Here is a 12,243-nt window from a genome sequence, read left to right on the forward strand (position 1 = left end):
ACGGCCTTAGCTGTGAATCTTCCTTTGAAGATGGCCTTCGTACAGCTCTTCCCTCCAAATCACCATGCTATACACCGAGTGAGGGTGTGCCAGTGGTTTGGGAATATACAACAGAACATTTGAGATCAGCTCTTATTTCTGTTTTTAATGTGAAGGGAATTTTGTTGTCTGGCTAAGCTTCTTATAAAGAGAGAAATGGCTGTACTTAGTGTTCCTGGGATAGTAGCAATAGATGGGAGTCACTCGTGTACTCTCCTGCGTGCTGGACACACAACATCCACCATCCTCACACACACGCCTTTGCACGTCTCCACTCAGGCAGCCCACACACCGCAGGCGCAGGACGCCGAGGCAATGGAGGCCCGTCCAGGCTGCTCCCTGCCTGTGGTTTACTTTCTGCTTTCAAGTCCCGTTAAGTCCCATTTGAGAGTGACTATTTATAATGGCCCGCACTTGGGAAAACCAGTTCCAGAGCAATTAACATGCCCAAAATTAACGTAGGCAAAACAACAAGGACAGTTGTGCAAGGAGCATATAGTAAAAGAATTTTTTTAAGTTCACCTGTAAGGAGCGGGTTAGCTGCCATTTTCAGCTAAGAGAGCCTTTGAGCAATTAAATACCTTCCCCACAGTCACATAGTAACAGGGTGATTTGGAACCGAAGCTTATTGTTCTGGTTCTAAAGCCCACCTCAATAGCAGCTAGTCTTTACTGCTGGGCTCTGTCATTTACCTTTTCTAATTCCCTAGTGTTGCTCAGAACTCATACCTGAAACTGCCACTTGATAGCACAACCCAGGCTGCTAGTTGAAGTCATTTTCATTCTTCCTGTTTCATTACCGTTTCCATTTCCTTCCAAAGACCTTCACAGAGCAGGTGAGATTAATACTGTATATAGAGATCCCTAAAGATTCCACTAAAAAAATACTAGAATTAATACATGAGTTTAGGAAAGTATCAGGATACAAAATAAATATCCAGAAATCAGAACCCTTATGTTCATTGCAGCGCTATTTACAGTAGCCAAGAGTTGGAGGCAGCCCAAGTGCCATTAGTAGATGAGTGTATAAAATGTAGTGGTATGTTTACACAATGGACTACTACTCGGTCGTAAAAAAAAAAAAAAAAAAAGAGAAGGAAATCTTACCCTTTGGGACAGCATGGCTGGACCTGGAGAGTATTATGCTAAGTGAAGAAAAACCAGTACCATATGATTTCACTTATATGTGGAATTTAATGAATAAAATAAACTAACAAACAAAATAAAAACAGACTCATAGATACAGGGAACAGACTGATAGCTGTCAGAGGGGAAGAGGATTGGGGGGCTGGGCGAAAAGGTGAAGGGATTAAACAAAAAATCCCCAAACTCATAGCTATAGACAACAGTATGGTGATTACCAGAGGGGACGGGGGTGGGGTGGGGGGGGAGGGGGGACAGGGGGGTGGGGGGGGAGGGGGGACAGGGGGGGGGATTGGAGGAGGTAGAAGAGTGTAAAGGAGGAATAAATGGTGATGGAAGGGGACTTGCGGTAGTGAACACGCAATACAATGTACAGATGATATATTAGAGCACTGTACACCTGAAATTTATATAATTTTATTAACCAATGTCACCCCAATAAATCCAATAAAAATAAAATAAAAACAAAGATCTTATTAGAGCGTCAGTTTCTTATAGGCAAGGGAAAATGAGATAAAGGAAGAGACTGAATTGGAGTAAAGGAAGTGAGAGAGTCTGAAAGGGAGTCCAATCTGTCTTACAGTTGAGAGGAAAAAGAGAGAAATACACCAGCTCATCATGACAGCAAAGTTTTGGCTTTCATGCAAAAGGAATGAGAAAAAAAGGCAGATGTTTTTAAATTCCTTATTCATAAATCATGTTAGGGCACCATTCTTTTTCGTTTGTTTGGGCTAAATACATCTATGTGATTAATTTATTGTAACATAGTCTGCTTCAATGCTGTTTACCAAAAAAAGGAAAAAATATTTTTGTTTAATTACTGGCTTCTCATCTGCTCTTGAGTTTCTTTTTCTATAGATTTATGAAGTGCTTTCAGAAGGCACCCTAATTTCTGTAATGTTGACCTCTTGGATCCCACTAAAGATTTTAAAAAATATACTCTTAGCTTTTTTTCTGTTCTGTTCTTGGATTCCACTGCTTTCCCAATATTTTACCTTCATTTTCTCCTTTCTGTGTCCTGCAGACACACATGTAGCAACATACATCCATCTGGCTGGAAGAATGTGGAGATTTCAAGGTTAATCTCCCAATGAATCAAGTCCAGACTCACTTTAATTGATATGCAAAGTGGAAACATATTTTTGTTTGATAAGTTTCTCCCACCCTTATTAACACACTGCTTTTTAACAGCAAAAGCCCAGAATATGAAGATGCCCATGTTTTGGGGCCAGCAGTAGAAGGGCAGAAGATAGTTTTTTCCACTTACTTAAGCTATTCTCAATCCTACAGTATATGTATAAAGAACTGGAAAAAAGAGCCAAAGCATTTAAAAAAAAAAAAAAAAAAAAAGCTAGTGACTTCAAATAGTAAACTTGAATTGGTTGCTTTGAAATGTGTCACATTGTCCCCATACTTAGCAGCACAGAAACCATTAGAGAAAATATAGCCAGATTCCATATTGTTTCATTCCAAGCAATTGGAAAGTTGTAAATGGTGAAGAGGGAGGTTCAATATGTCCTGATAAATTTTAAGGTTCATGACTGTGACATTATCCCTATGTCCAAGCCTTGCATAAGGTGGCACTGAGTTCTCATAAATGAACCTGAGGCCCGGTGCACAAATTCATGCACCTATGGGGTCCCTCTGCCTGGCCGATAGGGTGCGTCTCACCCAGTCCTGATCTGGGCCAATGGGGGCAGGCTGGCTGGGGAGGGACTGTGGGAGGTTGGCCTGCAGTCCCTGATTGGGGCCTATCAGGGCTGGCTGGCCAGGGAGGGACCTCAGAGGGGCTCCAGGGCATGTCTGGCCCTCTTGCCCAGTCCCTATCAGCCAGACCCCAGCAGCAAGCTAACCTACTGGTCGGAGCGTCTGTCCCCTGGTGGTGAGTGTGCATCATAGCGACTGGTCGAGCAGTGGACTTAAGGTTGACTGGTCGGATACTTATCATGTTACGCTTTTATCATATAGGGTGGTTTCACATTGTTTTTCATGGGTGTTGGCTTTGTTTTCTGGGTGAGGACCAGAAGGAACTCAGCTAGGTCCTGAGAGAGATCTTCAATACTCACTTAAGCCCCAAGACTAAACACATGGTACATGGAAAGTATCTTTGGAAAAGTAATTTATTCCTGCTATGTTGGTCAGATATTTCTTTTTATTAAATTGAATTCTTATAATCACAGAGCTGTATTTTTTAAAAATTTTGCAAACATCACAGGATAACTTGCAAGAAACTGGAAAAAAATGTCAGGATACCATTCCATATACCATGGTCTGCAATAATGATTTTAGTTCAATTTTGTCCCATATCTTATGCCAGCAAAGACTGATTCATAAAGCATGTTCCCCAGTCCAGAACCAGATAATACTGAAGATAATTACTATGCCTGGTTAGAGTTCAAGAGCAATTTCCTGAGGCACCACTTGTAAAAGTGAAAGAACATACATTGGAATGAGTGCTGGTCAGTTTTGTAGTAAAAGGAAAATAAGGAATTGTTGCGCAGGGCCTGTTTTCCAATATGAGTTTAAACAGATTATGCCTGATGGTCCTACAGAACCTTGCATAGTGTGATTCCACTGTGTGGATTCACAAACTCTTTTTAAGCTTTCTGGGCACACAGAAAAATCAAATCAGAGTCCAATTTCAAGCAATTTATTTACAAGTATAGTCAGTGGCTTTATGATCTAAAACTAAGAGTTATTAAGATCTAAAGCAGAATTTGAATTTCTTCTGGATACCAAACTATTTTTTTATTTTAAGTAGAAAGGAATCATTAGCTATATTAGCTACCATCTTATTAAAGTTAGGACATTAAAAAAGAACACTGGAAATAGCATGAACATTGTTTTATGGTTTTATTTAAAGAAACCTATTACATTTTAAAGAAAAATTACTTTGAAGATTTAATATATAATTCAATTTATATATTAACCTACTGGTCGGAGCGTCTGCCCCCTGGTGGTGAGTGTGCGTCATAGCGACTGGTCGGATACATTTATTAAGGTATATCTGGACCTAAGAAAAATGTTAAGATTAACCAGCGATTGGGACATTTAATCTTACCTTGGAAAACTATCATTAATTAATGTTAACATTTTTTAGGTTGTTGAAATTGACCCCTGTCTTTAAAATTATGAGATTTACTTCTTATGAATATTGGAAAAACCAAATGAGGGCCTGAGTAAACCTGTGGCAAATTAAAACAAAGACCAACTAACTAATTTCGGCCATTGGATTAAAACAATCCATCTCTTATCCATTTAGCTTTTATTTATTTATTTTGTATAAATTATCATTTTTCAGTTATTTGATTTGTCAATCAATGCACAGCTAGAGAAAAATGGAGTTTTTAAAAATAATAAATCTAGATGTTAAAAAAACCCGACATTTCCTTTTCTAGCTTAAAGAAATAAGAAGGCAGCCAGTTTTTTATCTAAATCTTTATTAGAAGAAAAAAAACAAATAGATTTCAAACCATGAGTAACAACAAATTTCATTAAATATTAAATATTTTCCTTATCAAAGGTATTTAGACAACATGGACCTAATATTTCTGCATAGCAGAAACCCATTGATTAAAGAGCTCAGACTGTCACATGCTCATGTGAGTTTGTTTTTGGCATAAAAGATTATCTAAAGTCACATTTAAACACCTGTGATCATAGATAAACTGATAGTAACTTACTGTTGATTCTCAAAACTTTCACAAATTATCATGTGAGACTGACATTGCTTTACAGTGAATGCTTTATGGACTCTCTATAACAAACAGCATTCATTTTGTTTCAAGTTAAGAGTACTAGGAAAGTCATTTAAAATTGAATTAGAAAGTATGCTCCTATTTACATTAGCACAATAAAAATGAATATCTTACAAGTAAACTGATTATTTCATATCAAAAGTTTAAAAATAAAATAACATACATAGAACACTCCTTGACGATAATAAACAATCATTTATAAAGGAACTATTCAATACATGACATCTAGTAGCACCCTTTCTTGGGGTAAAGTTTTCCTTTATAATTTCTCAAAGTTTCCCTTTTTAGTCTGTGTAAAACACTGAGAAATGTATTGTTATACCTATTGTATTTTCAAAGATCTACTATAGAAAAGATCACATTTTAAAACTTCTCACTTTTAGTAAAAAAAGAAACACAACAAGTGTCCTTTCAGATTTCAGATTTTTTTCTTGCGTGTACACATTCATGAATGTCCACTAGGCGCAAAGGGATCTGTTTATGCTGCAATGCACTCTGTAGAGCGAGGATATTAAACACACTGAAATGACAAATGGTTTCCAACCAGTGAGCTAAGAGGAAAACAAATGCAAGAAGACTTGTTTTAATCACTAAACATTGCAGGTGTTTTGTTTTTTTAAAAACAATGTTTGTAAACTTGCCCACAAAAGCTGGGTAATATTAAACAGCCAGTAAGGCACTTTGTCAGAGAGGACGAAGTAGTAAAGGCTGGATGGTTGGCAATTTGTTTAATAGGAAACATTCTACACTTCAAGCAAAATCTGGAGCTGGGCGGTCTTTTACCCATTTACTGCCAAGCAGGAGTGGGGAAAACTTTAAAATTTTCTATTTTGCTTTGTTTACCAATTTTCCCTGCAGAAGTCTTTTAGTTGTGATTTTAAAAATATACATTAGGAGCTCTCAATTTAAACCATGTATCATTTTTCAATCTAATATTTAAAAGAATATTATAACATAGTCACTAGTATTTTCGAAAACATCGAAGCCACTCTATTTAAAAATGAATTACAAAACAAAAGGTCTCAGTATAAAAATGTTCCATGTTATTAACAATTCCCTTGCGACATCTGATGGCTTCACATATTACAGTATAAGCTTTGGTATAAAACATGCATATAAGAGCCAACAAGGTGGTGAGTACAGTGTTCCAAACACAGAGGCTTGTGAATCAGACACAGCAGATGAGGAAAGGGGTACACACCGCTGCAGGTGATCGGTCTGCACCTCTACTGCTTCGTACTTTGTGTACTTTTCACCTTCATAATCTTCATCAGAGAGCGATTCATGTAATAGGGTTTTTCAGTGGAACCATCGTTTCTTTCTAAATCTTCCACTAGGAGGAAGAATGGCACAGAGTAAATATCAAAGCAAAACTGTAAGAGAAGTAACAGCGCCATCTGCTGCATTCTTGCTTAACCACAGTTCAAAAATGTATTTGTGGTGTGTGTGTATTTTAACAGCATAGTTTGGCATCAACATTATTGTAAACATAACTATGAGAAAACAATCAGCCCTTGTTAGTACACCGGTAAGATATTATCTCATTCTGTGTACCAGGTGAGGTTCTGCCAATAGTCGATGCCTCTCAGCTGCATGACTGAGGGAATCAGGTTTACCTTCTTTTGGACAGCAAACTTAAAGACAAAAAACCTAAAAGATTCACCAGGATTACCTAAATTCACCTTCAAATTCCTAAAAAAAAGTACTATGTTCTCAATTTTATTTCTAAATGACCACATTTGTTCAAAATTTATTTTGGCCATAAACAATTCAGATAGTATAGTTTTAAGAAATAAGATTGATAAATTTTAGAATATTTCAAATCCTTAAATTGCAAATTTTGAGAAATATTGCTGTTTTTCAATTAGTTTTTCTTTGTAAAAAAAAAAAAGTGACTTCTAAGTTTTATTCCTCAAAAACAATGCTCATTTTTACCCTAATATGTTTCAATTACACAAAGAAGTTATTAATGGAGAATAATTTTCTAACTAGTAATAAGCCTATAATATAGCTAAAACTTAAGCTTTAAATAAATTATTTAGAAATATTGAATCAAATGGCATTCCCTTTTTTATGATTTTGTGCCAAGTTTACTCTAGACAATTTTATGGCCTAATCAGTAGATATAATGTTAAACATATAATACAGGGGGCCCATATAGCACTGTGAATCTAAACTATAGAAAAATCTAGCATTGTTAGAAGTCTCCAAATTAATCCCCTTTGCCTCTCAATATTCTAACTCTTAGAACAGCCAGGAATATAAGGAGAAAATAGGCAACTAGCTTCTCACACATTGATTTATATTTTATTCAAGTGATTTTAAAACTTTTACGTGCATCAGAATCAACTAGAAAACTTTGTAATAATTCACAAGATGCCCTACACCCAAGCACAATAGATCAGAATCTCTTAGGGTGAGGCACAAGCATCTATATTTATAACAAGTTATCAGTGATTCTGATACATACAACAATTAAAAGTTGTCTTGTTTCATCATTATGAACTTTTTGACTACTCCTGAAGTGGACTTATTCCTTATAATTTTCAACACTTAAGACAGAGGGAACTATATTACTAGATGTTATAACCCCTGTATTGTTGGATAGTAAAATAATAATAATAAGCACAGAGGAAGACAGCTTGTCGCTCTTCTCTGAATTACACTTCAAGGAGAATGAGCGTGAAGAAAGCCCCTTATCGAGCTGAGAAGCCAAGTGACACTTTTGACTACAATAATCTCAAACTAAGCCATTGCAAGGGCCAATATTTTGAATATCTTCCCTATTCATTGGCTTCTTGCTATTACTGCCATGAAGTCAGTCTAAGTGTAGGTTTCCACTTAGACTTTAGGATCATTACATAAATTAGTATTTATAGTAGTCTGTAACATAATGATACTCTCTTGGATATATGGATCATAATCAGATAAAAATGTTAGATCAAAGTGTTCTTTTCCATCAATTATTATCCTTCCGTGCAAGCTTAGTGTACTAGTAAAAGCCAAAAGGATACAATTTGATTCAATGCTCCTTCTGGGGTACATTTTTACACTGTTAGTTGTATCCTATGCACTTGCACACAGGATGGGTAAGCAAAGTGCATGAATGTCTGACTCAAGCTTTGCTCTGCCATGCAAAAGCCTCAGGCATGGCTGCCAAAAAACTGGCCTGTTGCAATGGCCAGCAGGGGTGGAATATGGCAGTAACTTTCCTCCTCAGGACTCAAGGGACAGCTTTTCTAACCCATAGTATGTCCTCTTCCTAAGGTGTCTGATGAGGGCTCTCTGGAGGACTATTAGCATATTTCCTTAGGGGGAAATCCAAAGTGACTTATCTTTTCTCTTTCCTCACTGAAAGTTGGGCTAAAATCAAACCTTTTGTAGAACAAAGCCAATCTCTTCAATCTAGGAAAACAGGTAAACTCACGAAAAGGTATAATCACTCTTCTGAAACAAATCCATACCAATTTTTTATATGGTAGGAATAGGAAAATAGGAATTTGTCTCACTTTAGGTTGAGACGAAAGACAAGTTATGTGGCCATTTCAGTTTTGTTTAGGATACTTTCATGGTGGCCAGAGGTTCATTAAAAATGAACATTCCAGAACTCAGATTCAACTTCACTATAAATGCAATATCACTAAAACGGAGCGGGCTGTGCAGGTTCCACAGTCATTTTTACCTAGTAACGCTCTCTATGGGGCCTGTAGAACATTAACATCCACATGTTTATTATGAACGTGAATCACCCACTGAAATATACTTCCTAGGGAACCATTAATCCAAGTGTAATCACAGTTTAGAGAGCTGTCCACTAGCTTGAACAGTACAAATATGACCATAGCACCATATTTACAAACTCAGTCCCATATGCTGGTTAACTATAAGTCAATCTTTTTATGGCTAATCCATGATACATTTATAGCACTTTCAAGAATTGCCTGAATATCCTTTACAAATATACATGTATCACAAGAAAGGCTATTAAAGTGCTGCCATGAGAAACAGCACGCCGAGTTATAAAAGCTTTAGAACACATTCGGCGATAGACTTCAAAAGAACAAAGTATGCCGTTCACTGCCCTTCAGCAGGGACCACAGTCAGTCCAGAACGTATCCCGGTCCACGGAGGCTACTGTGATGGAAGGCCCGGCACCTCAGGTGGTACCAGGGTCTGGCTTTTTAGAAACCAGCACAGAAATTCTACATGACGCAACAGCATCATTTTCTCATTATAAATGACCGAATTCACAAAACTACTTTAAAAGCCAGCGGCCCTGTTTGGAGCTTTTCTACTCTTTCTGCTTCTGGGGAACGAGGTGCCTCTTGTTCAGAATGCCGTGCAGGGTGGGGGCTATGAAGTAGGGCTTTTCTGTAGATCCGTCATTTCTTTCCAGATCTTCACCTGGATGTGCAGCAGCCAACGCAGGCAAAAGCAGCCAGCAGCGGCGGAACAATTAGACGCATTTTTATAAATTGGAGAGTCGAATAGGGAGAAATCAGAGAAATCAGCGTTAGAAAGTCAAATGCAAGACAAACGAGGGCAGTCCAGTTGCGGTGCTGCACAAAGGAAGAAGCACCAGCCTCTGCCAGGAAGCCTGACACTTCCTAAGTCCCGCCCCCCCCCCCCCAAGGTTATGTTGATGGTTTAAAGGTAAACAAAATCTGTCATGTCCTCTCAAGAGCATCATCTTTAAATTCTGTGGCTGCTCCTTTCAGAAAGCTTAACTGCCACCTCCTCCGAGATAAAGCTGAATCAAAGGTGTATTATTCCTGTGATAAATGATGAACAGTCATTGAATTTCAAAGTTCCAAGCCACTTTTAATGGTAGTCCAGACCCTAATGTTACACATGAAGACACTGAGACCCAGGGATGTAAAATGATCCTCCTAAAGTCGAAAGCTCTCAGGCGCCCAGCACAGTGGCTCAGTGGCTGAGCGTTGTCCTATGAACCAGGAGGTCAGGGTTCCATTCCAGGTCAGGGCACATGCCTGGGTTGCCGGCTTGATCCCCAGTAGGGGGCCTGCAGGAGGCAGCCAATCAATGATTCTTTCTCATTGATGTTTCTATCTCTCTCCCTCTCCCTTCCTCTCTGAAATCAATAAAAATATATTTTAAAAAATAAAAAAGCTCTCGGGCAATCAGGATGAGGTGAGGACCCAACCTTCTGACATTTATTTCTATAAGGCATCCTGTCCAAATCCTTGCAGCCTGTCTCAGATTACATTTAAAAGTAAATACTAGTGTTTTCTAACTTCCGTAATACATGAATTTACCTTGCTGCTTTGCCTAGGCTTATAATAAAGAGATGGGGAGTTCACTGTTGGGTGGTTGGGGGGAAGTACCAGAATGATGCTGAGAATTAAGTTTCATACATACAGTTCACAGCAGATAATATCTATCAATAAATATATAAATGCAATTTGATTCTAGTTTTTGACTAATACATTGTAAAAGATTTGTTATTTATAGCTTTTATTTATTATAACATAAAGGATAAGTAATAATATACAAAACCATATGATCATAGTTTGTGGAATAAATCTAAATTATTTTTCCATCAGAGTCTTTTAGAAATGGTGGATTGCTTGTTTAGATTTCGCATTAAACCTCACAGTGATTTTCCTCACACACAACATGAAAATCTAAGGAGGAACATGAGAGACACCAAACATTTTTGTTCTTCCTCAATCATATTTCTGTACCATATATTGCAAATCATATGCTGCTATCATCACCCTTGAGGTCTTGGTAGGAAGCCTGGCATGGATCATTTTAATAATCATCTACAACTATTCTTTTTTCCCACCCTGGGATCAAAATTCTCAGTGCCCTGTAATGTTAAAAGGATGTCATATTTCTGTAAATGAAGTGTTTGCAAATGGTTCGCATGTTTTATAACACCAGTTTTACTGGTAGTCAAGATATTAGGTATAAAAAGATTTATAAAAAATAAAAGCTACAGCTCTACAGAGTCACAATTTGGCTTAGAGTATCATGTAAGAAGAATGTTTGCCAAGGTAAGATGTTGCCCATGGTAACAGCTGGGAAGGGAAGAGAAATACAATTTGCTTTCGTTGTTCTTTATTATCAAAAGTGAGAGTCCCTGAAAGGAAACAATTCATGTTCAACACACAACATATTGAATAGAGCTAAAAGTATACCTGGTTTTCAAGAAGCTAGCAATTATTAATATAAAAGGGTAGAAAACATTTCTCATTGCTTAGATTTAAAATCCATTGTAAAAATTAAAATGCACAAGATTTGCCAAAGCTTCCAAAGACTGGGAAAGAGTAGTTTCTAGACATTTCCTGAGATATATTTTGAGAAACACTTTTAGTTACAAGAACGGGGACTATCCCAGTGAGAGCCCCCAGAACTGTCCCCATGTTTAGTGTCTGAGATGAAAGAAGAGATCTTGGAACATTTGAGAGTTCTCTACTCTGCCTTAGGCACTACCTTACCCCACGCTTCTCATTCCAGCTCAGGCATGAGATTTGTTCAGGTGGTTTTCCCTCACAAACCACTGGGATACGAGGAAAATGTTAAACATTCCAGTTCCATTTACAGCCAGAACAAGAGCTACTGGTACACAAAGTCCCCCCAACTTCTTCGTTCGGTTACTAAAAATTGATTTTTAAATGTTCAGAAAGAAAAACTAAACAAAAACAATGTCAAGCCATTTTATAGGCAATTTGCCTTGACTATTTCTCCATGAGGTTATTATCTTCTCTCCTGATCCCAGTGTGAAGTTGATACTTATGGATTATATTAAAAACAAATTTACGCCGTGACCGGTTTGGCTCAGTGGATAGAGCGTCGGCCTGCGGACTGAAAGGTCCCGGGTTCGATTCCGGTCAAGGGCATGTACCTTGGTTGCGGGCACATCCCCAGTAGGAGGTGTGCAGGAGGCGGCTGATCGATGTTTCTCTCTCATCGATGTTTCTAACTCTCTATCCCTCTCCCTTCCTCTCTGTAAAAAATCAATAAAATATATATTTTCAAAAAAACAAATTTAGTTTTACACAAGGGGAGTGGATTACTCAGTAATGCCCTGTTATGGAATATTTTCTCTACTTTTCTTAAGAGCAATGTGCCAGAGAAATAATCTCTCAGAGGGTCCAGCTGTAGGGCTAACGAGTTCTGCTCTCACCTGCTGACCCTCCTTGCCCTAGATGGAAGGTGAGAGCCAGATCAAGCTCCTGATGGGCTCTAGGTTCTCCAGGACTTTTAAGATGAAATACTAATGGAAAACATATCCATTTCGTGTGTGCATCTTACACATGTCACACAGGCACAATCAG

General features: G+C 37.9%; 1 protein-coding gene across 1 annotated transcript in view; it reads right to left on the reverse strand.

Moving 5' to 3' along the window:
- Nucleotides 1–4,664: 4,664 nt before the first annotated feature.
- Nucleotides 4,665–12,243, reverse strand: part of SLC44A5 (solute carrier family 44 member 5) — a 90,745-nt gene continuing 83,166 nt past the window's right edge. Inside the window, exon 21 of the mRNA XM_036348455.1 lies at nucleotides 4,665–6,272. Coding sequence (XP_036204348.1) covers nucleotides 6,166–6,272 — 107 coding nt within the window. The 3' untranslated portion in view covers nucleotides 4,665–6,165. The remainder of the gene's footprint in view (nucleotides 6,273–12,243) is intronic.

This window comes from Myotis myotis, unplaced genomic scaffold (genome assembly GCF_014108235.1).
Source record: "Myotis myotis isolate mMyoMyo1 unplaced genomic scaffold, mMyoMyo1.p scaffold_m19_p_2, whole genome shotgun sequence".
In the NCBI taxonomy this organism is placed as follows: domain Eukaryota; kingdom Metazoa; phylum Chordata; class Mammalia; order Chiroptera; family Vespertilionidae; genus Myotis; species Myotis myotis.